The 27,031-nt window shown below is 37.7% G+C and overlaps 1 protein-coding gene across 1 annotated transcript in view; it reads right to left on the minus strand.

Annotated features, from left to right (window-relative positions):
• Window positions 1-27,031, minus strand: part of SLC9C2 (solute carrier family 9 member C2 (putative)) — a 104,939-nt gene that overhangs the window by 72,759 nt on the left and 5,149 nt on the right. Inside the window, exons 4-7 of the mRNA XM_041749701.1 lie at window positions 16,611-16,776; window positions 6,706-6,822; window positions 4,837-4,998; window positions 560-659 (exon numbers count right to left, since the gene is read on the minus strand). Of these exons, the coding sequence (XP_041605635.1) occupies window positions 560-659; window positions 4,837-4,998; window positions 6,706-6,822; window positions 16,611-16,776 (545 nt within the window). The remainder of the gene's footprint in view (window positions 1-559; window positions 660-4,836; window positions 4,999-6,705; window positions 6,823-16,610; window positions 16,777-27,031) is intronic.

Raw genomic sequence — 27,031 nt, forward strand, 5'->3', positions numbered from 1 at the left:
TTTCGTTTGATCTACAGTGGGCTATGACCTGTTGTGAAATAATTCTGAAACAATCCCATAATTTAGCACAGTCTCTCAGAGAAAGTCTAATTCATTAATCAGGGAAGACACAGGGGTTTCCCTCCATCCAGAGAGATTAGTATGACACCTTGCATTACCAAGTGTAAAGGACAGGTAAGAATTTTGCTAGCATCGCATCTTTCTGCTACTTTTCTTTTCCAGCTCCCATGAATGCTGTCATTCATGGACATCATGAAGGAAACAAAAGAATGAAGTATTTTTTTTAATTTCCCACAGTCCAAAGTAAATTTTCGTCAAGAGTTATGTATAAAAAGACCACAAACTCTGAACCATAGATACATTATTCATAACAAGAACATCAATTGATGTCAACAATTTTTGGTACCTTAAGTTCTTTCAAATATAACTGGTAATAAAATTCAAAAATAAAAGGCAGAAAAATGTTATAAAAGGGGAGTCTTATGTGTCCAAGAAGGCAGAACCACTTAGGCACTAACCTTTTAAGATATCTATACCAAGTACACAATAGGAGACTTACTTAGTAATTGTTAACTCAATCCTCGGTTTAAAGCTTAAGGAATCTAAATTCAGTCCTACAGTGACTAACGCAATCATTCCTGACATTCCAAAAGATTCCCCTGGGGAGAAAAAAAAATGAATAAAATTAGTTGCATTCGAATATGCACACTGAGTTACTTAATCTTGAGCAAAGAATTGGTGAGAAACTTAAGAGTCACATTTCTTGGAAAGTTGCTTCAAGGAATTGGCTAGTGCTGTAGATCATGGTCAGATTTTTTCTGTAAAGGATCATATAGTAAATATTTAGTCTTTGTGGGCCACATAGTCCCTGTCACAACTACTCAACTCAGCTATTGTAGTGCAAAAGCAGCCACAGATAGTATGTCAACAAATGTGTGTCTAATAAATAGTAGAAACTGAAATTTGAAGTGCTTTGGCAGTGTAAGGCAGAGCTGGCTGCTCTGGGACGGTGACCTCCCTTTTCTCTATTAGTATCCTTGCATCTGTAAAATGGGTGTAAAAGAATAATACCCCACAGAGTTGTCATTCATAATAGATTAAATAACATGAAAAGTGCTTTGGCATACTTTTAAAACAAAGAATACAGGATATAATCACTACTACTATGCCATTGTTTTTATACATTCACTTTAGTGCTTAGCAAATTAATACTGTTTATTTGAAGAGAATTTTATTATTTCTTGGTTTATCTAATCACTTTTTTTAAAGATTTTATTTATTTATTTGACAGAGAGAGAACACAAGCAAGGGGAGCAGCGGGCAGAGGGAGAGGGAGAAGAAGAGGCAGGCTCCTCGCTGAGCAGGGAGACTGAATGAAGTGAGGCTTGATCCCTGGACGCTGAGACCATGGCCCAAACTGAAGGCAGATGCTTAACTGACTGAGCCATCCAGACACCCCAGTTTATCTAATCACTGAAGTCCATTTTAGATTTCTTTTTACCTACTTATCTAACTGAATTTAATATAAATAACCAATGATAGTAAAACCAGTAGTGCTGGTAACTGCGATAATAGGGAAACTGTCTCTTGAAATCTTATTTCCACTTCCCTATAATTAGTATTACTGGATTTTAAAGCTCATCATAGTCTTTTTCAGTAATAGACAGTACTTAGAAATGTCTGCTATGAGGAAACCAGTAAATAACTTCATTTAAAACTCATGTCATCTTATTTAGTATAATCCAATGTTATAGGATTACATGGTATGAATGCACACATTAACATATGTAGTATATTTATATGAATTATTTTAGAAGTTGAGGAAATATACCAAAATGTACCCATGGTTTAATTTATAACACAATTATTGGTGATTTTTTTCTTCTTTGACTTTTTGGATATTTCCAAAATGCTACAATCCATATGTATTACTTTTATAATTAGACAGCGTTTTTACAAAATTACAAATGCTATTATATTCAGTTGTATTTTAAATGTTCTGAAGGGGGGTAAGTCATGGACCACGTAATAAAGGAAGCGATTTTCATCAGCATAAACCTGATTTGTTAAAAATAGACTTGTACAGTTTTTCTGACTCAATGGGAAAAAAACCATCACAGAATATTGATGCTGTATACAAGTGGCTCTCTCAATCTTTGTCTCTCTCATCCTCTCTCTGGTTTAGAAAAAGTGAAGGTCTTCCTAATAGAATCAAAGGGATTTTTTTTTTTTTTCCATTAAAGCAAGAGGATTCAAGACTGGATGTTTTCTTACTAAAATATATTCAGGTAATGACAGAAGGCCTTTGACATTTATCACCTACACCAATGACAATGGTGAAGGACAGTGAACAATCAGAATTGGTACAGGCAATAAAGGCTTACATTGTAGAGATTTTTAAAACATTAAGACTAACAAAGTTGTCTGCTCTTTGTTATTTTCATTCCCCAGAAATTCTGAGTAATGTCACTTGATAAAATATTCCCCATGTTCGTATAAGCACCTCTCTTGGTATACCTCTGAACTACACTTTTATAAAGCCCACCATGTCTCATGAATTATACATTTACTCTTCAAGTGCCTTTTGTACCCTAAGTCAAATTTTCTTCCTTGGGCCAATATATTAATATTTTCAACTATACTACCTGTCAACCAACAATGTTCCAGAAGCATTGTGTCCTTTGTGAGGAAATGCCTACACCTTTTTTTGTTTTGTTTTTGCTTTAATTCATGAAAAAGAATGAATGTGCAAATGATTTCTCAAGGTCCAGGTTTCATGAATTGAACACAATTGAGACAAAAATGGAAATTACTGCATGTGCTAAAAGAGGTGACACCCCAATCTAACTTTAATCAGATATTCCCTGGACGTAAGCCAATTGACTGAGTGTTCATTAGTGAAGTAAAAAAAAATTAGGTTAACATTACAGAAATGTAACATTGGAGAATGTGTGGATTAGAATTTCATCTATGTTTGGCAATGGAACTTCTGATAACATGTCTGTTACTGACTTCTGCTGTCAGGAACTTATTAAATATAAGAGTAAAGGACTGCCCAAAGGGGATTTTTAATCCCTGAAGCCCAGGAAAGTGCAATGGAGGAGAGAGAAGTCTCCGGGGCTGCTATAACAGGGTAACACAAACTATCTTAAACAACATGAATTTTATGATCTCAGAGTTGTGGAGGCTAGAAGTCTAATATCAAGTCTCCTTCAGCAGTGATTCCTTCTGAGACTAAAAGGGAGAATCTACTCCAGGCCTCCTAAGCACTGACTGGAAGCACCTCAGAAAGTGGAAAGGAATCAACATAAGTTGGCTGCCCTAACTTGAGTCCAGTGGTGAGCTGGTAAATGTTAAAAACCAGTTCTCTGGAGGCTTAAAAAAAAATCCCTGATGGACAGAGTCTGCCAATTTCCAGTGTAAATATTCCCAATATGACCAATTTCAAATGATGCCACTTGCATAGACTTGTAAAGAGATATGTGTAATCAGCTCTGGCAAAGTGGTAAGAGCTATCTCCAACACATCAGCATGAGCAAGTCACATAACACACATTATCTCATTAGTGCCAGCAACACCCCTATCAATTAGGTGTTACTGCATCACTTTTATTGATGAGGAAACTAACTGAAGCTTAGAGAGGATAAGTAATATTCCAAGATGAGCAAGCTAATAAATTGTGAAGCTAGGGTTTGAATTCAAGTCTGCCTAATTCCACAGCTCTTCAGGAACTAGTATCAGTTTATTCAACCAACGTGTATTAAATTACTTTCAGGCATACTGAAAGTACTGGGCTTGGCTGAGGGAACAGAGAAAAGAGAATAAATAAAAAGTTGAATAAGATAGCCTCCACCTCAAGGAATTCATGATCTAGTGGAAGAAATGGAAATATTAATTTTTAAAAATTTTTCTTCAGACATTTAAAGCATCCATAAAAGGTTCACAGGGAGAAAAAAAGAAAAAGGATCATGGAAACGACCCTTCAGGGAATGCTGTCCATAATTTTACTGATTCGGAGCCGTACGCAACTCCTGGGTAGCAATTTACCTCCAGAGGAAGTAGCACTTTTAGGTAACTGAAGATAACATGAGGGGCAATGAAGCCCTTAATACCAGAGGTCTTCCACAGATGGAAATTGCTCCATTGTGTGGCATGAGAGCAGAAGCAGGATTTGACTGTTTCAATGCAGTTACAATGGCTCTTGGGGACTGGTTACCCCATTCACGCCAGTAAAAACTTGCATTGCCAGTCTTGCTAAACTAGCAAGTGATTATTGCTGGTCTACCACTGTGGGGCACGCTGACTCCTGTGATTATTGCACTCTCCTGTTTCTCTTCCAGATACAGGTATACCTGATTTCCCCCTCTCCCTTTCTGTTTCCTAGCTGCTGATAAAGGCTGCCATTCCTAGTCTCTTCAGTCTGGTACCCATTGAATGAAAGATAGTTGAGCTGGAAAGACCTTTGAAGCATCTCTCCCAGCAATCTCATTTTAGAGATGAGTTGCTAAGGGTCAGAAGAGGAATTAGCATTGAGCTGATTCCTCCAGGAGACTGCCAGTGACTAAATATAAGGTCAAAGGGTGGAGTTCAAAAAGAATAAAAGAGTAATTACATAGAGAAGAAATACAAAGGAAAGGGACATGGACTTGAAATTAAGGGAATGTTAAGAGACTAGAAAAGAGCCAGAAGTGGCAGGATAATATGACAGGAAGCACAGAGGGACCACAACAAGGAGGAAACAGTTGGGAAGAGGCAACTGGATTCAGGATCAATGGAAAAAAAAATACATAAAATTCACTTCGAGGACCACATTTTTTGTATTTGTTTCTGTCTTACCAATGTAGAAAGTCATGTACACCATTGAAATGCAAAGAATGACGCTAGTAAGTGTATTGCTAAAGAGGTCAGTCAATATAAACTGAATGATTCTTGAACATGAATATCCACATATTATGCTTCCCAAGATGTCCAAGCAAACGCCCAAGATTACATGGAACTCTAAAAAAAGAAAACAAATGAAAAAAGAAGTTCATTGAGGGCATTTGGGTCTATGCACTTTGGTTTGCTTTTGAGATTTTGAATGGGGTTTTGTTCTTCAGCAAGTGGGAGTTTCCCATGAAAGCCTAGCAACACAGACACTCTGGGAATGTATTTCCCTTACAGTCTTCAGTTTGAGGCTCACTTATCCAGGGACAACAGACTCAAATGTCCTCAGAAGCCAGGCAGGGAGCATAAATGTGAAATCTGTGACACACTGGAGGGTGAATGCTCAACCAAAAGACATCCAAATTCATATTTTTTACAAAGTATGTTAGGGCCAAGCAAATCATGTTCAGGGTCCCCACCAACCTTCAGTCCATTTGTGACCCCTGCCCCCATCCCAGGGGCATTTGGGAAATGGAGAAGAGAAATTTTCTATAGTCACAATAACTGAGGGCACTAGTGGCAGTAGTGAGCAGGTATCAAGCAATGCCAAAGGGTAGTCCTAAATAACAAAGATGGCCCCACCCCAAATGTCTATAGCTCCCCACTAAAAAGCACTGCAAATCCTTCTTTACCACCAATATTTCTTTCTCCTTTAAGCACATCTCTTCTCCTAAAACTATCACATAAACAGATCAGGAGGACACCTTTTCCCTTTTTATTCTGTGATTTCTGCCCCGTCCCCCTTTCTTTTCTACTAGTACCACATCTGGAAATCTAGCAAGGCAATATATTCGATATCCCAGTGAACTTTAACCACATGAATCTATAATCGCTTCTAGCACCTGACTTTCCAGTACTTTCTGAAGCATTCTGAAATGCTTCACCCTCAAGCTCAAATTCAGGATCAAGTCAATTCTTAGTATCCACTCATTGAGATCCAGGTTGATCCAGGAAAGAAGTTACGCTGAGCCAGATGATTGATGTGTATGTGTGTCTGGGGGGGTTGGAGGATGGGGGTTGAAGGAAAGAGATGAAATCATTTAATATTCTTTCCCCTTTACTATCCAAGAAAACACATAGATGTTTATTTTCTTATCATCTGATATGCTATTTTAATTGGTCTAAAAGTAAATTATAGAGAAAGCAGTAAAGTTAAGACATTTTGAATGTATTTTATTTTAATTTTTTAAAGATTTTTAAAAATTTATTTAAGTAATCTATATACCCAACATGGGGGTAAACTCACGACCCAGAGATCAAGAGTCACATGTCCCTCTGACTAAGCCAGCCAGGCACCCTTTAATGTATTGTAATTTCAGTGTGAATTGAAATGCATCATACAAGAATTATTTTAGAAAATATGCAAATAGGGATGCCCGGTTGGCTCAGCATTTGAGCATCTGCCTCTGGCTCAGGGTGTGATCCTGGATTCCTGGGATTGAGTCCCACATCAGACTCATTGCATAGAGCCTGCTTCTCCTCCCTCTGCCTATATCTCTACCTCTCTTTCTATGTCTCTCATGGATAAATAAAATCTTTTAAGAAAGAAAGAAAGAAAAGAAAGAAAGAAAAGAAAAGAAAAGAAAGAAAGAAAGAAAGAAAGAAAGAAAGAAAGAAAGAGAAAGAAAGAAAGAAAGAAAGAAAGAAAGAAAGAAAGAAAGAAAGGAAGGAAGGAAGGAAGGAAGGAAGGAAGGAAGAAAGAAAGAAAGAAAGAAAGAAAGAAAGAAAGAAAGAAAGAAAGAAAGAAAGAAAATATGCAGATAGAAAAGATGCCCCTACCAGTAAACATGGAAATGTGGAGAAAGTCGCTCCGAAAAACTCCAAAACAAATGGATGTGAAGCCACAAATGATCATTGATTCTCCTCTTATGATATCAGTATACGTTTTGGAAACGCCTGGAAAAGGAAATATAAAACATAATTTAATTTGGTACATGAAAATGATGCTCTTGCACAGGAAACACAAAAATACAAGAGAAGGAATATGTCGGACAAAAAAGAAAAAAAAAAGCCATGACTGGGATGCTCCATGAGACAACCATAATCACCATTTTTTATCTCTCCAATAAGAAAGGAACAGGACAAGAATATTCTTTGAAGTGTCCATGGCCTCAAACTATGCTTGAGTTTTGGGATGAGACAAAACACTTCTCAGGACGCAACATTTAGCTTTAATAAACATGAATCATTAAACTCCACAAAAATCACATTTTAGGAATAAATACAGTGATGCCTGGGTGGCTTAGTTGGTTGAGCATCCAGTCTTGATTTTGGCTCAGGTCATGATCTCAGGGTTATGAGATCAAGCCCTGCACCAGGCTCTATGCTGGGTGTGGAGCCTACTTAAGATTCTCTCTCTCCACCTCTCTCTGCACCTCCCCTGGGACGCACACATGCTCAGGCACACTCACACACACACACACACACACTCTCTCTCTCTCTCTCTCTCCCTTTCATATCAGACATATGCCCAAGAGAGTTGAAAGTCTATGTCCACACAAAAATCTGTACATGAATGTTCATAGTGGTATTATTCATAATAATCAATTGAACTATTCAACCACAGAAAAGAATGAAATATTGATATATGTTACAACACGGATGAACTTTTAAAACATTATACAGAGTGAAAGAAGCCAAACACAAAAAACATATTGTATGGTTTGATTTGTATGAAATGTCCAGAACAGGCAAACCCATAGACAGAAAATAGACTACCGGTTGCCAGGGGTTTGGGGGACAGGGAAATGATGAGTGACTGCTAATGGGTAAGAGATTTCTTTTGGGTGATAAAAAATGTTCTAAAATTAGATAGTTATGATGGTTGTATAACTCTGCAGATATAGGGATCCCTGGGTGGCGCAGCGGTTTGGCGCCTGCCTTTGGCCCAGGGCGCGATCCTGGAGACCCGGGATCGAATCCCACATCAGGCTCCCGGTGCATGGAGCCTGCTTCTCCCTCCGCCTGTGTCTCTGCCTCTCTCTCTGTGTGACTATCATAAATAAATAAAAAATTTAAAAAAAAAACTCTGCAGATATAGACCACTGACTTGTACAGTTCAATTTTGTTTTGCTTTGTTTTTTTACATTTTTTCTTTTTAAGTAGGCGCCACACCCAACATGGGGCTTGAACTGATAACCCCAAGATCAAGAATCACATGTTCTGCTGACAGACTCTGCTGACTAAACTGTGACCCTATACAGTTTAAAAGGATGAATTTTGGGATGCCTGGGTGGCTCAGCGGTCGAGCACCTGTCTTCAGCCCAGGGCGTGATCCTGGAGTCCCGAGATTGAGTCCCACATTGGGCTCCCTGCTTCTCTCTCTGCCTGTGTCTCTGCCTCTGTGTGTGTGTGTTTCATGAATAAATAAATAAAATCTTTCAAAAAAAAGGATGAATTTTATGGTATGTAGATTATATTTCAATAAAGCTGTTATTAAAAATTAAGTACAAAATCTTATTGGCACTTATTGGCACTTATTCACAGTTAAGTATAATGGAAAATATAATCAAATTAATTGCTTTATGATAATACAACTTATGAGTAGGGTGATAGTGACTGGTACTAACCCAACCAGTATCCATCCTTTGTTCTTGGTAACAATACTGTTTTTATCTAAGATGGCAATGTGTCCAGTTAAATGACTACTTTTCCTCATATCATGGGCTTCTTTTTTTTTTTTTTTTTGTAAGATTTTATTAATTTATTGGACAGAGAATGAGAGAGAGAGAGCACAAGCAGGCAGGGCGGCAGGCAGAGGGAGATGCAGGCTCCCTGCTGAGCCGAGAGTCCAACATTGGGCTCGATCCCAAGACTCTGGGATCATGAACTTAGCTTAAGACAGACTCTTGACTGACTGAGGCACCCAGGTGCCCCATATCCTAGGTTTCTTTTTCTTTTTTTATGATAGTCATACAGAGAGAGAGAGAGGCAGAGACACAGGCAGAGGGAGAAGCAGGCTCCATGCACCGGGAGCCCGACGTGGGATTTGATCCCGGGTCTCCAGGATCACGCCCTGGGCCAAAGGCAGGCGCCAAACCGCTGCGCCACCCAGGGGTCCCCATATCCTAGGTTTCTAAGAGTGCCCACTGAGATATAAACAAGCAGAAATTACCAAGTTGTACTTTGGGAAAATTCCTTGGAGGGAGAGGTGACTGGTTGAAAGGAGCACCTCTTTATCCCTTGCCCTCTTCCTCTTTTTACCTGAAATGTGGAGGTGATGGCTGGAATGTTAGTAGCCAACTTGTGATCCTAAGAGCAGAAGCCATACACAAAGAATGGAGGAGCAGAAAAATAAACTCCCTAGTAGATTCCTATCATTTTTGCTTTAAATGTTATCTTTTAAAGAGATTTTAAAATAAGAAAAAGTCATATTTTCCCCTATGTTTACCAATTACAGTGCTTTCCATTCCTTCGTGTAGACCCAAATTTCCATTTGATACCAGTTCCTTTCTGCCTGACTTCCTTTGACTTTTTCTTTTATAGTGCAGGTCTGCTGGTGATAAATTCTTTCAACTTGAATATGTTTAAGAAATTTTTATTTCGGGCAGCCTGGGTGGCTCAGCGGCTTAGCGCCGCCTTCAGTCCAGGGCGTGATCCTGGAGACCCGGAATCGAGTCCCACGTCGGGCTCCCTGCATGGAGCCTGCTTCTCCCTCTGCCTGTGTCTCTGCCTCTCTCTCTCTCTCTCTCTCTCTCTCTCTCTCTCTCTCTCTCTGCCTCTCATGAATAAATAAAATCTTTTTTTAAAAAAAGTTTTATTTCACTTTTGCTTTTGAAAGATATTTTCACTGAGAATTCTAAGCTTTCCTTTTAGTAATTTAACAGTGTTGCTCCACCATCTTTTGGGTTGCACTGTTTCTGAAAAGAAGTCACTATTATTTTTGTTTCTCTGTATATAATGTGTCTCTTTTTCCCCTCTGGCTGCCTTTAAGATAGTCTATTGTTGCTTTTTAGGAACTTGATTCTTATGTGCCATGATGTAGTTTTGTGTTTCTTGGGCTCATGGTATGTTGAGCTTCTTGAAATCTGTGACTGTAAAGTCTTCATCAAATTCAGAAATTTTTCATCCATTATTTCTTCGAATTTTATTCCTTTCTCCCTCTCTTTTGGGGACTTGTATATTAAGCCACTTGAAGTCATTCCCCAGCTTACTGATGTTGTTCACTTATTAAGAAAGACTAAGGTCTTTCTCTTCATGTGTTTCATTTTGGATAGCTTCTATTGCTGCATCTTTAAGTTCACTAATACTTTCTTCTGCAGTGCTAATCTTCTTCCGTCAGTGGAATTTTTGCCTTAGATACTGTATTTTTCATCTCTAGAAATTTTATTTAGGTCTCTTTTATATCTACCATATATGTCCAGTGGGTTTACAACTGGCTTGCAAAATTCCTGATTATTTAACAATGGGCTCTCATAAGCTAATAAGAGTAATTTCTACCCTGATCTTAATCTTTTCTCTAATTTTTTGAACATATAGAATAGAGTTACAGTAGCTGCTTTAATGTTTTTATCTACTAATTCCGCCATCTGCATCATTACTCAATCTGTTTCTACTTGTTATTTTTGTACTCTCCATGGGGCATATTTTCCTACTTCTTTGATATCACCAAGGAGATATGACTGGTGGTTGACCCATGACTTGGATCTGGGTGATCTGAGGCTCTTCAGCCCCTCCTCTGTGCTTGGAATGTGGGTTTCACTTGCCTTTTCCACCCCTGGAGGCTGCTCCAAGGATAGAGCCCTGAAATTGTGATGTGGGGACACCTGGGTAACTCAGTGTTGAGTGTCCGCCCTCCGTTCAGGGCCTGATTCCAGAATCCTGGGATGGAGTCCCACATTGGGCTCCCTGCATGGAGCCTACTTCTCCCTCTGCCTGTGTCTCTGCCTCTTTCTCTCTCTCTCTCTCTCTCTCTCTGTCTCTCTCTCTCTCTCTCATTCTCTCAAATAAATAAATAAATAAATAAATAAAATCCTAAAAAAAGATAAAAGAAATATTGATGTGCTGTTCAGAACACCTGCACAGTATATGTAACTGGATCCAGTTAAGGCCTCTACAAAAACTTTTAAGATATGGAAGGCAGATTGGTGCAGGGATGCTTTCATCTTGCTGCTGCCCAAGATAAGCCTTGAATGTAAGTTTCTTTTGCTTATAAAAGCTGCTACCTACTAACCTGCAGTGGCCTGACTCTTTCTTTATAATCTCTCCCTGCCCTCCATGCACGTACGGGGGTCAGTTTCAAATTTCACTCAGGAAATGCCCAAGAGGGTTGCTAACCAATATTCAGCTTACTACTTTTTGCTAGCTTTGACTGTGATGGAAGGCACAAAAATACTGGTTAAGCAGGTTTAGAGCTAACAGGATTTTGGCTTCAGCTGGTCAAGAAATTCTTTCACATTTCCCTCAAATTCAGTGAGTCAACCAGGAACAAGTAAAATACAAGGTCTGAAGTATGAAGCTTTGAATTTGACTTTAGTTGTTTTTAATGGCAAAATACCACAAGAATTACTCTCTCATTCTTTATTGGCTTAATGTGGAACTAACTTATATTCTCTGATTCATTGTAAAATTTGGAAAAAAGAAAGAATAAAACAAAACAAACAAAACAAAACAAAACAAAGCCCATGCAATTTCACAACTCAGATACAACCTTAATGTTGAGGTCTTTTTTTTCTAAGCTTATAAACTTTTTCCTCAATTGAGATTACACTATAACTTTGTATTTTCTTCCTTTAAAAGATCCCATTCCAGATTTGTTTTATTTTTTTTAAGAGTTTGTTTATTTACTCATGAGAGACACAGAGAGAGAGAGGCAGAGACACAGACAGAGAGAGAAGCAGGCTCCTCGCAGGGAGCCTGATATGGGACTCAATTCCCAGACCTGGGATCATGCCCTGCACCAAAGGCAGATGCTCAACAACTGAGCAATCCAGATGTCCCTCCAGATTTGTTTTATTTTTTTTTTATTTTTATTTTTTTTATAATTTCTTTTATTTTTTTTTTTTTTTATTTATTTATGATAGGCACACAGTGAGAGAGAGAGAGAGGCAGAGACACAGGCAGAGGGAGAAGCAGGCTCCATGCACCGGGAGCCCGACGTGGGATTCGATCCCGGGTCTTCAGGATCGCGCCCTGGGCCAAAGGCAGGCGCCAAACCACTGCGCCACCCAGGGATCCCTCCAGATTTGTTTTAAAGTAAAAAACTGTGTGAGCCCAATGCATTCTTTTCAAGCAAGTTATGAATAGACAAGTTCCTTTTCATTCACATGTGAACCCCCACTAATTTTTCAGTGGGTCAGGACACCGAGACTGATGCATTGCATAGGGCACCACATCAAAAGAAGCACTATTTACATTGTAGGAACTGTAGTTTTGTATATTATGATAATTTTAGACATATAGCAAAAAATATTTTTCCTTAAAAAATTAATGTGTTATGACAATTAGAAATAAACTGTTTTGAAGAAAGGACAATATAGAGCCTAAATGGTGACTCTGCAAACACCATAAATAAGCAAGAATGATATCCCCCCCTAAAAATGAGTCAAATTTGTCTTCCTAGGAAAAAATGTTATTGGATCCAGAATCCACATATCACCTTGAGCATTACTGATTTAAGGAAAATATTAACTAAGAGCTAAATACCTTTACTAGTTTTCTTTTAAAGAAATAGAAAACTTTCTATTACACTTCCTTTTTGAAAAAGTTGAATGTAGAAACTGCAATAAAGTTTATAGTTTACTATAGCCACTTATAGTCAAGAGATTTCAGAAAAGAGAACAGGAAAAAATGAGGTGAATAAAACAACTGGCCAATACAAATGGCTAAAAAAGAAAGGCAGATGAAGGAAAAATAGGATAAAAATTGTACTTAGAAAAGAGGACAGGATTAGACTCTTTGAGAAATATGACAATTTAGGATATCACCACCAAAAGTGTCTTAAAACTTACATTTTCCCAACTGCAAATATAAATGGGTGGTGTAAAATTGGTAATTCCACTTGCTGGCAAGTTTAGAGGTTTCCCATTCCAATCATAAGGCAATATATTTTCACTAACTATAAACAATACCTTCAAATTGGTTAGGAAAATATTTCTGAGTCAAAAACAGAAACCATAGCATCTAATCATTTCATGTTTTTACTACTGCTAATAAAACATGAATCAGGGGGATATTTTAGAGTGAAATTATCTGTTACCAAATAAAAGGGGAAGTACTGCAAGACCTGAAAGTCTCTTGGGAATAAACTATTATTGAACATGTTTGCCAAATTATATTCTTACCCATTTCTTTTTTTTTTTTTTACCCATTTCTTTTAAATAAACTATACACCTTTCCACTACCCGCTTAAGGTTAGCTAGTCCAAAAGGGAGGTAGTGCTTTTTTTCTTTCTTTCTTTTTAAAGTAAATGTGTGTGGGGGAGTGTTGTTGTTGTTGTTGTTTTAATTTAAATTTTACTTACCTAATATACAGTGCAATTTTGGTTTCTGGAGAACTGGATTCACCACTTACATACAACACCTAAGACTCATCACAAGTGCCCTTCTTAATACCCTTCACCAATCTATCCCATCCTCCGACTCACCTCCCTCCATCAGCCCTTAGTATGTTCTATATTGTTAAGTGTCTCTTATGGTTTATATCCCTCTCTCCCTTACCCCCCCTTCCCATGTGTTCAACTGTTTTCTTTCTTAAATTCCACATATGAGTGAGATCATATGATATTTGTCTTTCTCCAACTGACTTATTGCACTTAGCATAATACACTCTAGCCCCATCTACATTATTGCAAATGGCAAGGTTTCATTCTTTTTGATGGCTGAGTAATATTCCATTGTATACATATACCACCTCTTCTTTATCCATTCATCAATTGATGAACATTTGGAGTCTATAATAGTTTAGCTATTGTTGATAATGTTGCTATGATTGTTTTCTTTGCTGTGCAAAAGGTTTTAATCTTGATGAAGTCTCAATAGTTCATTTTTGCTTTTGTTTGCCTTGCCCCTGGTGATGTGTCTAGTAAGAAGTTCCTATGGCTAAAGTCAAAGAGGTTGCTGCCTGTGTTCTCCTCTAGGATCTCAATGGTTTCCTCACATTTATGTATTTCAGCCATTTTGAAGTTGTTTTTGTATAGGATGTAAGAAAGTGGTCCAGTTTCATTCTTTTGCATGTTGCTGTCCAGTTTTCTCAACACCATTTGTTAAAGAGACTGTCTTTTTTTCCATTAGATATTCTTTCCTGTTTTGTTGAAGATTGGTTGATCATATACTTGTAGGCCTAATTCTGGGTTCTTTATTCTGTTCAATTGATCCATGTGTCTGGTTTTGTGCTAGAACCATAGTGTCTTGGTGACTACAGTTTTGTAATATAGCTTGAAATCTGGAATTGAAATGCCTCCAGTTTTATTTTTCTTTTTCAGGATTGCTTTAGCTAATTGGAGTCTTTTGTGGTTCCATACAAATTTTAGATTGTTTGTTCTAGCTCTGTGAAAAACGCTGGTGTTATTTTGATCCAGACTGCATTACATGTGTAGATTGTTTGGGGAAGTATAGACATTTTAACAATGTTTGTTCTTCTAGTCCATGAGCATGGAATGTTTTTCCATTTCTTTGTATTCTCTTCAATTACCTTCATAAGTGTTCTACAGTTTTCAGAACACAGATATTTTAACTCTTTAGTTAGGCTCATTCCTAGGTATCTTATGATTTTTTGGTGCAATTGCAAATGGGATTAATTCCTTTATTTCTTTTTCTTCTGCTTCATTATTGGTATATAGAAATGCAACAGATTTCTGTACATTGGTTTTATATCCTACAACTTCACTAAACTCATGCATTAGTTCTAGTAATTTTTTTGGTGGAGTCTTTTGGATTTTCTACGTAGACTATCATGTTATCTGGAAAGAATGAAAGTTTGGGGGATCCCTGGATGGCGCAGCGGTTTGGCGCCTGCCTTTGGCCCAGGGCGCGATCCTGGAGACCCAGGATTGAATCCCACGTCGGGCTCCTGGTGCATGGAGCCTGCTTCTCCCTCTGCATATGTCTCTGCCTCTCTCTCTCTCTCTCTCTCTCTCTCTCTCTCTCTGTGACTATCGTAAAATAAAAAATAAATTTAAAAAATTAAAAAAAAAAAAAAGAAAGTTTGGTTTCTTCCTTGCTGATTTAGATGCCTTTTGTTTCTTTTTGTTGTTGATTACTGAGGCTAAGACTTTCAGTAATAGTAATAGTGAGAGTGCACATCAAAAGGGAGGCAGTTCTAACAAGAGGTAGCAGAGTCTTGGAAAAGTTTCCCTGGGGATAGGACAGAGTTTCTACCTTGACACTTAGAATTCAGTGGAATGGAATAAGAATGCTAATTTTTATTACCTACTTTTCTTCTTGTTCTATTGCCTTTACTCTCACTCATTAGCATGATACCTGGCCCATAGTTGGAATTCAACAAATATTTGCTAAATGAATGGGTAAGTGGCATCAATAAGAGAAAGAGACTTAAGAAATGAATAGGCTTTGGCCAGAGAAGTGGAGGATGTAAGAAGAGTATTGGGTGAGGATGGAGAGAACTTTCCTGGCAGAGAGAGCAACCTGAATCAGCTCTTGGAAGGTGGAAGGAACATAGTATGTCACAGGAACATAAAAAAGACCAAGTAAACTGGGGTTACAGGGAGCAAGTAATGGGGTAGGGGTCAGCTTGTCTTTGAATATCAAACTGAGGACTTTAAACCTTATTTGAAAGGTCATTGGAAACTGTTGGTGGGATTTAAGTAGGGAAGTGACTTGCTCAGCTTTTTTTTTTTGTAAAACGGTTCTATTCAATATGGCAGCCATTAGCCCCACATGGCTATTTAGATTTAGATTAATTAGAAATAAACAAAATTAAAATTTCATCTTCTTGGTCATATGATCCACATTTCAAATGCTCAAAAGTCACGAGCAGTTAGTGGCTATCTTAACAGAAAGCAGAGATATAGAATATTTCTATCACTGCAGAATGATTCTTTGGATAACACTGTTGAAAAAGTTGGACACTGCTCTGTAGTAAGTGGTTCAGAGGGGATGGTTCCAGTGTACTGTAAAACTTGAACCTAAAGACCTAAATGTGAGATATGAAACCATGAAACTTCTAAAAGAAAGCATAGGCAGTAATCTCTTGGACATTGGCCTCAGCAACATATTTATGTGTACATATCCTTGGGCAAGGGAAATAAAAGCAAAAATAAACTGTTGGGACTACATCAAAAAAAAAGAAAAAAAAATCCGTTTAAGGGTACCTGAGTGGCTCCACTGGTAGTGTCTGCCTTCGGCTCAGTTCATGATCCTGGAGTCCTGCAATCGAGTCCTGGGATCAAGCCCTGGATGGGGCTCCTGCTTAGTGTGGAGTCTGCTTCTCCCTCTCCCTCACCCCATTTGTGCTCACTCCCTCAAATAAATAAATAAATAAATAATTTTTAAAAAATAAAAAATCCATTGAGATTATAATTGGCATTATTTATCCCAGATCTTGGGTCGCCTTATTTGCATTGCATCTTTCAAGTCAACCAATGCCCCATCTGCAAGAAAAGTAGCATAAATATCTATTCCGCACAAATCATGCACAAATCATGCAAAAAAAAAAAAACCCAGATCAAAAGAAAATAATTTATCCTTTTATTTTCAGTGTAAGAAAAAGAAATAAATCTGACATACCAATATTTTTCAGTGAATTCACAGAATGAACAGGATCTGTCATGCCAATGATCATGCTAAAGAGTATGGAAGACTGCAAATCCCACAAATCTTTATTGAATTTCAGAACCACATATCCAAGTATGATGAATGTCATAAGAAAGCTAACTATTCCTATTAGCAAGACCTGTGAAACCAATTCATAGCACAGTATTAGATTTAACATTAAAGATGGCATGACTGCATTTACTTATAGAAGAATCAGATCTTACTTACATATTTTATATGTAACTCTGAAATTACTCTGAAAAATAACTTTAAAAGGTATTCTAGATTACCTGCCTGAAAGAAACCATCCCTTCCTAACAAAAGAGAATCTATCTTATTGTTATAAGAACAATTCACAATCTTTCTTGTTGCTAGTCCAGCTTAATAGTTCCCAATATCAAAATGTTCTTAAAATGGAATGCAAATTTTTCCTGCTTTTGCGTTTCCTCAGTGTTGATCTCCAGGGCTGCAGGCAGAAAAAGATGTAAAACAAAGGGCGAAAAGCACATGCTAGCTGATTTGGCCCTCTTATTAAGAGCTTTCTAGAAGCTTTATTCAACAGAGGTTTGTATATACTTCATTAGCCACACTCTTTTCTGAGGCTACACAGCTACCACTTGATGAGAAATAAAATAATTCACACTGGGCCCACTACCCTACCAAGCAAAATCTAGTAAGTTTCTGTTAATGAGAAAGAAAGGGAGAATGCATATCAGATGGGCAATTAGTGGTAGTGTCTGCCTCAAAAGTAGAAATTGAGGGATGCCTGGGTGGCTCAGCAGTTGGGTGTCTGCCTTTGGCGCAGGGCATGATCCCTGGGTCTGGGATCGAGTCCCACATCAGGCTCCTTGTGAGGAGCCTGCTTCTCCCTCTGCCTATCTGTGCCTCTCTCTGTGTGACTCTCATGAATAAATAGATACAATCTTAAAAAAATAGAAATTGAATATAAAACTTTTAAACAAGAAAAAGGAATTAAAGGATAAAGACAACTGAACTTACAACTTAAGAAGGAAAGAAAGAATGAGAAGCAAAGGAAAAGCATGGTAAATGCAAAGTACAAAATTGAGAAACAAATTTAAATATATTTCTTTTGACTTTTTTAAAGTTATTTTTAATTTACATTCAGTGAAATTCATTCTTTTGATGTAGAGTTTTATAAATTTTGGCAGATACAGTCATGTAACCATGACCACAATTAAGATACAAAACAGATCACTCAAAAAATGTCCTCAGGGCACCTGGGTGGCACAGTTTATTAAAGTGTCCGGCTCTTGGTTTCAGCTCAGGTTGTGATCTCAGAGTCATGAGACTGAGCCCCACATTGGGCTCCATGCTCAGTGTGGAGTCTGCTTAAGACTCTCTTTCTCCCTCTGCCCCAACCGTCTCTCTGTCTCTGTCTCTCTAAATAAATAAATAAATAAATAAATCTTTCTTTAAAATGTCCTCATGCTTCACCTTTGTAGTTAATTTGTTTCCCTATCCCCAGTCTCTGGCAACAAATGATCTGTTCTCCAAACCTACTGTTTTGCCTTTGCTAGAAGGAAGGTCTATGAATGGAATTATACATAGGTAGCCTTTTGAGTCTGGTTTCCTTCTCTTAACATAAAGGCATCTGGAATTCTTCTATGTTGTGCCTGTTAATGCTCCTTTTTCATTGCTGGATAATATTCCTTTGTAAGATGTGTCACAATTTGTTTATTCATTCATGAGCTGAGGAGCATTTAAGTTGTTCCTAGACTTTACAGATTATGAATAAGGCAGCTATAAAAAAGATTCACACAGGTTTTAGTGTAAACATAAACTTTCATTTTGTTTCAGTAAATACACAGAAGTGGAATTGCTGGGTCATGGAGCAAGTATATGTTTTTTTTTTTTATGTTTAACTTTTTTAAAAAAAACTCCTAAACTGTTTTCCAAAGTGGCTGTACCATTTTGAATTCTCACTGCATTCTTACCAGCACTTGGTATTATCAGGCTTGTTACTGTTGCTGGTATTACCATTCCAGTAGATATGTAGTGGTACATATCACCATGCTTTTAATTTCTCCAATGACTTATGGTGTTGAGCATATTTCCAAATGCTATTTTCTGTCCATATATCTTCCTTGGTGCCTCAAATCTTTTAAAAATATTTTGTCCTCCTAAATCTATTTTTATTTATTTTATTTTTTTCTAAATCTATTTTTTTAAAGATTTATTTATTTATTTGTTCATGATAGAGAGAGACAAAGGGAGAGAGAGAGAGAGAGAGGCAGAGACACAGGTGAGGGAGAAGCAGGCTCCATGCCGGGAACCCGACGCGGGACTCGATCCTGGGACTCCAGGATCGTGCCCTGGGCCAAAGGCAGGCGCTAAACCGCTGAGCCACCCAGGGATCCCTCTAAATCTTTTTTAAATCACAATAAATACTAAACTAGTTTTTCATGTAGCAGAGATTCTCAAATAACAAAATAACAAAATCTAAGTATATGTTACCAAAAAAATATCTAAACCTAAGACCACCAAAATCTTGAAGGTGGAAGAATGAGAAAATTGTAGCAGGAAAATACTAAGCAAAAGAAAACTGGAATGACTATAGTAATACCAGATGAAATTGAAGGCAAAAAGCATTAGTTGAGATAAAGGGAAAACTAAATAATGAGGAAAAAATTAACTAGGAAAATAACTACTTGTAGGCTCTTAATAATAGTTTCTATTTATACAAAGTAAAAACTGGCAGAATCACAAAGAAAAAATGATACTTATCATGGAAGCTTGTTATATTAAGTTGAAAAACAATACTGGCAAAAATATAGAAGTTCAAACTTCATAATATGCAAAATAATCTACTGAACAAATTTAGATCCCTGTACTCAATATTAGAGAATATATATTCTTGTAAAGCAAACAGACCATTTTGGAAAACTGAAGTATTAGGCCACTAAGCAAATCTCCACAAATCACAAGAATCATTATACAAAACACATTCTCTGGTCACAATGTGATAAAACAAATAATAATAAAAAGCCATATTTGGAAATTTTAAGGTAACTTCTAAGTAATTAATAGGTTAAGAAGCTAGTAATCCAATTAAAAATGGGCACAGGACCATTTTTCCAAAGAAGACATATGGATGACCAACAGACACATGAAAAGATGTTCAACATAACAAATCATCAAGGAAATGCAAATCAAAACCACAATGAGATGTCACCTAACACCAGTCAGAATGGCTAGTATCAAAAAGACAAGAAGTGACAAGGGTTGACAAGGATATTAAGAAGAGGGACCCTCATATACTGTTGGTGAGAATTTAAGCTGATACAGCCAGTGTGGAAACGATATGGAGATTCCTCAAAAAACTAAAACTAGAAGTAACATAAAATTCAGTAATCCCACTTCTAGGTATTTATCCAAAGAAAACAAAACACTAATTCAGAAAGATATATGTGTCCTTGTTTATTGCAGCCTTATTTACAATAACCAAGATATGGGAGCAACTGAAGTGCCCATCAACAGAAGAATGGATAAAGATGTGGCAAAAATATGAAATTTGCCATTTTTGGCAAACGAAAAATGAATTTGAAATGAAAATTCAAAAAAATGAAATTTTGCCATTTGCAACAACATAGATGAAATTAGAGGGTATTGTGCTAAGTGAAATAAGTCAGTCATAAAAAGAAAAATACCAAGAGGGTCCACAACGACAGAGGAGTAGAAGACCTTAGTATTGTCTTGTCCCAGGAATTCACCAAGATAGCTATTAAATTATTCTGAATACCTGAGAACTCAACTGGAAATCTAAGAAAAAAATAGCCACAACTCTACAAATAAAAAAGCAACCACTTTCTGCAACAATGTAGGAGATGTGGAGAAGTGAATCTGAGGCAATCTATGGGAAGATAAACCATGGGGTGGGTGGGGGAGCCTCAGGCAGCCACCTGCTGAAAAGGGATTGAGCCGCAGAGGGCAAAATTAGAACTTTTAGAAGTCTGCTCCTGTGAGGGATCTCCCTGCCTGAAAGGGGCTCAGGCAAGGAAGCAAGGACAAAACCCAGGTGGCCCAGTGTGATCTCAGGATCCCTGGGGTCACAGGAAGACCAGGGGTGCCTGAGTGTGGCAGAGTTCCCAGGCATTGGAACGGGTAAACCAGCCTCAATCTGGGAGCCCAGGAGTGGGCTCTCAGCTTGGGGTTGCCATAAACCATGAACCCCCACCCAGTCAGCATGACCACTCCTTGAACAGGGGCCCAGCCAGCAGCAGAACCCAGGAGGCCCCCCTTTCTCCCCTGGGAGGAGTGGTATGGGAGCCCACTGCAGGAGACTACAGGGTTTGGGGGCCCCAAACGGGTTGCATGCCTGAGATGACACACTGGGTCACAGGCTGGGTGAGCACAGAGTGGAGACGGAGTCCAGGGGGACAGGAGTGATTGACTGCTTTTCCCTGAGAGCGCACTGAAGAGTGAAGCCCGAGTTTTTGCCTCCAGGGCTGGAGATTGGGAGGCTGCCATTTTCATTCTCATCCTCTAAAGCAGTGTGTAAAGCTTTCAGGGAACAAAAACCAACTATAACAATCCGGAGCAGATTACTTAGCCTGGCCTCCTGGTGTGGGTGATGCAATTCCACCCAGGGCAAAGACACCTGACAATCAGTGCAACAGACCCCTCCCCCAGCTTAGCAAGAACATCCAGCCAAGACCAAGTCTGTAACATTGAGAACAGCAAAACTCCAGCGCTAGAGGAATATAACATAGAATTCATGGATTTTCCCCCCACGATTCTTTAGTTTTCAATTTTAATTTTTTTCTCTTCCTTTTTCAACCAATTTCTTATTTTATCAATTCTTTTTTAAAAATCTTTTTTAATTTTAGTTTTTACAGTTACATTCTACCCTTTCATTGTATTTAATTTTATCTTGCATATGTATGTTTTTCTTTCTTTACAATTGTGGGATGAAGTTTCTTCTAAAAAACAGGCCAGAATACACCCAGCATCTAGTGTATGGCTCTATTCCTTAACTTGTCTGATCATATCTGCATTTTTTTTCTCTTCCTTCTCCTCCTCCTCCTCCTCCTCCTCCTTTCTTCTTTCTTTTGTTTTTTCTGTTTTGTTAAAGTCTTCATTAATTTTCATCTTCACAGTTACATCTATCAATGTATTTTTTGTATATATATGTTTTTATTTCTTTATAATTTTGAGATGTAGTTTCTTCTAGCAAACTGACAAAAACACACTCAAGTTATAGTGTATTGATCTGTTCTGTTCATGTGTCTGTTTATATTCCTTCTTTTTTGTGTGTCTTTTAACTTTCATTTTTACAGTTATATTCTATCCTTTCATTGTATTTAAATTTTTTGTACATAGAATTTTTTCTTTCATTACAATTTGGAGATCTAGTTTTCTAATAAATGAACCAAATATACACAGGATCCAGTTTATTGCTCTATTCACCTGTCTGATTATATTCTCTCTCTCTCTCTCTCTCTCTTTTTTTTGTTTTTTCACTTTCGAGTCTCTTCTGATGTATTTAGTGCATATTTCTCTGGGGTCGTTGTTGTCATTTTAGTATTTGTTCCCTCATTTATCTAGTCTTCTCTGGGCAGAATGACAAGATGGAAAAACTCACCTCAGATAAGAGAACAAGAGGCAGTACTAAGTGCCAGGGACCTAATAAGTATGGACATGAGTAAGATGCTAGAACTAGAGTTCAGAAAAATGATTATAAAGATACCAGCAGGATTGAAAAAAGCATGGAAGACACCAGAGAACCCCTTTCTGGAGAAATAAAAAAAACTAAAATCTAACCAAGTCAAAATAAAAAAGGCTATTAATGAGATGCAATAAAAAATGGAGGCTCTAACTGCTAAAATAAATGAGGCAGAAAAGAGATTTGTGATACAGAAAACAAAATGATGGAGAATTAAGAAGCTGAGAAAAAGAGAGTAAACAACCACTGGATCATGAGGAGAGAATTCAAGAGATAATTGATACCATAAAGCAAAACAATATTAGAATAATTGGGATCCCAGAAGAAGAGGAAGGAGAGAGAAAAGCAGAAGTTATATTGGAGCAAATTATAGCAGAGAATTTTCCTAATATGGGGAAGAAAACAGGCATTCAAGTCCAGGAGGAGGCACAGAGAGCAGCCCCCCCCCCCTCAAAATCAATAAAAGTAGGTCAACATAGAATAGTAAAACTTCCAAATCTCCAAGACAAAGAGAAAATCCTGAAAGCAGCTTGGGACAAGAAGTCTGTAACCTACAAGGGTAGAAACATTAGACTAGCAGCAGATCTATCCACAGAGTTCTGGCAGGCTAGAAAGGACTGGCATAATATATCCAGATGCTAAGTGACAAAAGTATGCAGCCAAGAATACTTTATCCATCTATGATGTCATTCAAAACAGAAGGAGAGATAAAAAGCTTCCAGGACAAACAAAATAAAGAATTTGTGATAGCCCAGCCAGCCCTACAAGAAATATTAAAAAGAGATCCTTTAAGCAAAGAGAGAGCCCCAAAGTAAAATAGACCAGAAAGGAAAAGAGACAATATACAGAAACACTAACTTTACAGGCAATACAATGGGATTAAATTCATATTGTTCAATAGTTATTCTGAATGTAAACGGGCTTAATGCCCCAATCAAAAAACACAGGGTATCAGACTGAATAAAAAAAGCAAGACCATTGATATGTTGTCTGCAAGAGACTCATTTTAGACCAAAAGACACCTCCAAATTGAAAGTGAGGGAGTAAAGAACCATTTGTCATACCTTTGAATCATACAGAAGGATCAACAATGAAACAAGGGCTTTGAATGACACACTGGACCAGATGGACTCAACAGATATATTCAGAACATTCCATCCTAAAGCAATAGAATACCATTCTTCTCAAGTGCACATGGAACATTCTCCAGAATAGATCACATACTGGATCACAAATCAGGTCTCAACTGATACCAAAAAACTAGGATTATTCCCACATATTTTTGGACCACAATGCTTTGAAACTGGAACTCAATCACAAGGGGAAATTCGGAAAGAACTCAAATAATGGAGGCTAAAGAGCATCCTACCAAAGAATGAATGAGTCAACCAGAAAATTAAAGAATTAAAAAAAATTCACTGAAATAAATGAAAATGAAGGCACAACTCTTCAAAATTTTTGGGATGCAGTGGTCTTAAGAGGGAAGTATATAGCAATACAAGCCTTTCTCAAGAAACACAAAAGTTCTCAAAAGCTCACAAAAGTTCTCAAAGTTCTAACCTTACACCTAAAGGAGCTGGAGAAAGAACAGCAAATAAAGCAGCAGAAGAGAAATAATAAAAATTAGAGCAGAAATCAATGAAATAGAAGCCAGAAGAACAGTAGAACAAATCAATGAAACTAAGAGCTGGTTCTTTAAATGAATTAATAAGATTGATAAACCCCTGGCCAGACTTATAAAAAAGAAAAGATAAAGGACCCAAAGAAATAAAATCGTGAATAAAAGAGGAGAGATCACAACCAACACTGAAGAAATATAAATAATTATAAGGCATATTATGAGCAACTATATGCTAACAAATTAGGCAATCTGGAAGAAATGGATGCATTCCTAGAGATATATAAACTACCAAAACGGAATCAGGAAGAAGTAAAAAATCTGAACAGACCAATAATCAGCAAGGAAACTGAAGTAGTAATCAAAAAACTCCCAACAAACAAGAGTGCAGGACCAGATGTCTTCCCAGGGGAATTCTACCAAAGATTTAAAGAAGAATTAATACCTCAAAAAAGAAAAGAAGAAGAAGAAGAAGAAGAAGAAGAAGAAGAAGAAGAAGAAGAAGAAGAAGAAGAAGAAGAAGAAGAAGAAGAAGAAGAAGAAGAAGAAGAAGGAAGAAAGAAGAAAAAGAAGAAAGAAGAAAAAGAGGAGGAGGAGGAGGAAGAAGAAGAGGACGAAGAATTAATACCTATTCTTTGGAAGCTGTTCAAAAAATTGAAATGGAAGGAAAACTTACAAGCATGCTCTATGAGGTCAGCATTACCTTGATCTAAAAACCAGACAAAGACCCCACCAAAAAGGAGAATTACAGACCAATATCCATGATCAATATGGATGCAAAAATTCTCACCAAAGGGGCGCCTGGGTGGCTCAGTGGTTGAGTGTCTGCTTTGGCTCAGGTGGTGATCCTGGGGTCCTGGGATTGAGTCCCACATCAGGCTCTCCACAGGGAGTCTGTTTCTCTCTCTGCCTATGTCTCTGCCTCTCTGTGTGTGTCTCTCATGAATAAATAAAATCTTTTTAAAAAATTTCTCAACAAAATACCACCCAATAGGATCCAACAGTACATTAGAAGGACTATTCACCACAACCAAATGGGATTTATTCTGGGGCTGCAAGGGTGGTTCAACATCTGCATTAATAAAAGAAAAGATAAGAACCACATGATGCTACCAATAGATGCAGAAAAAGCATTTGACAAAGTACAACATCCTTTTTTTATTAGAACTCTTCAAAGTGTAAGGATAGAGTGAACATACCTTAATATCATAAAAGCCATCTATGAGAAGCCCAAGCAATTATCATTCTCAATGGGGAAAAAACTGAAGGCTTCCCCTCCAAGGTCAGGAATAGGCAGGGATGTCCATTATCACCACTGCTGTTCCACAGAGTACTAGAAGCCCTACCCTCAGCAATCAGACAACAAAAAGAAATAAAAGGCATCCAAATCAGCAAAGAAGAAGTCAACTTCTCACTCTTTGCAGATGGCATAATACTTTATATGAAAAAACCCAAAACTGCTAGAACTCATGCAGGAATTCAGCAAAGTGCAGGATATAAAATCAATGCACAGAAATCAGTTGCATTTCTATACACTAATAATGAGACAAAAGAAAGAGAAATTGGGGATCCCTGGGTGCCTCATCGGTTTAGGGCCTGCCTTCGGCTCGGGGTGTGATCCTGGAGTCCCAGGATCACATCCAACATAGGTTCCCTGCGTGGAGCCTGCTTTTCCCTCTGCCTATGTCTCTGCCTCTCTCTTTTTCTGTGTCTCTCATGAATGAATAAATAAAATCTTAAAAAAAAAAAGAAAGAGAAATTAAGGAGCCAATCCCATTTATAATTGCACACAAAACCATAAGATACCTAGGAATGAACCTAACCAAGGAGGCAAAAGATCTGTACTCAGAAAACTATAGAATACTCATGAAAGAAGTTGAGGAAAACACAATGAAAAGGAAAACCACATAGATACATTCCACAATAGAACAAAATAGAGAACTCAGAAATGGACCCTCAACTCCACGGTCAACTAATCTTCAACAAAGCAGGAAAGAGTATCCAATGGAAAAAAAACCAATCTCTTTAACAAATGGTGCTGGGAAAATTGGACAGCCAAAGCAAAGGATCAAACTGGACCATTTCCTCACACCATATACAAAAATAGACTCAAAATGGATGAAAGACCTAAATATGAGATAGGAATCCATCAAAATCCTAGAGGAGAGCACAGGTAGCAACCACTTTGACCTCAGCCACAGCAACTTTTCACTAGACATGTTTCCAAAGGCAAGAAAAACAAAAGCAAAAATGAACAATTGGAACTTCATCAAGATAAAAAGCTTTTGCACAGCAAAGGAAACAGTCAACAGAACCAAAAGACAACTAAAAGACAGAACGGGAGAAGACAGTTGCAAATGACATAGCAGATAAAGGGCTAGTATCCAAAATCTATAAAGAACTTATCAAACTCAACATCCAAAGAACAAATAACCCAATCAAGAAATGGGCAGAAAACATGAACAGATATTTCTCTAAAGAAGACATGCAAATGGCCAACAGACACATGAAAAAATGTTCAACATCACTTGGCTTCAGGGAAATACAAATCAAAAGCACAGTGAAATAATACTTCACACCACTCAGAATGGCTACAGTTATCAAGTCAGGAAACAACAGATGTTGTCAAGGATGCAGAGAAAGGGGGACCCTCTTACAATGTTGGTGGGAATTCAAGCTGGTGCAGCCACTCTGGAAAACAATATGGAGGCTCCTCAAAAAGTTGAAAATAGAACTACTCTATGACCCAGCAATTGCACTACTGAGTATTTATCCCAAAGGTACAAATGTAGGGATCCTAAGGGGCACCTGCATCCCAATGTTTATAGCAGCAGTCCCCATAGCTGAACTATGGAAAGAGCCCAGATGCCCATCAACAGATGGATAAAGAATATGCGGCCTATATAGTATAATGGAATATTACTCAGCCATCAAAAAAAGACATTTGCAGTGATATGGATGGAACCAGAGGATATTATGCTAAGCAAAACAAGTCAGTCAGAGAAAGACAATTATCATATGATTTCACCCATAAATGGAATTTAAGAAACAAAACAGAGGATCATAGGGGAAGAGAGGAAAAAATAAAACAAG

Source organism: Vulpes lagopus, chromosome 1 (assembly GCF_018345385.1).
Source record: "Vulpes lagopus strain Blue_001 chromosome 1, ASM1834538v1, whole genome shotgun sequence".
Classification (NCBI taxonomy): Eukaryota; Metazoa; Chordata; class Mammalia; order Carnivora; family Canidae; genus Vulpes; species Vulpes lagopus.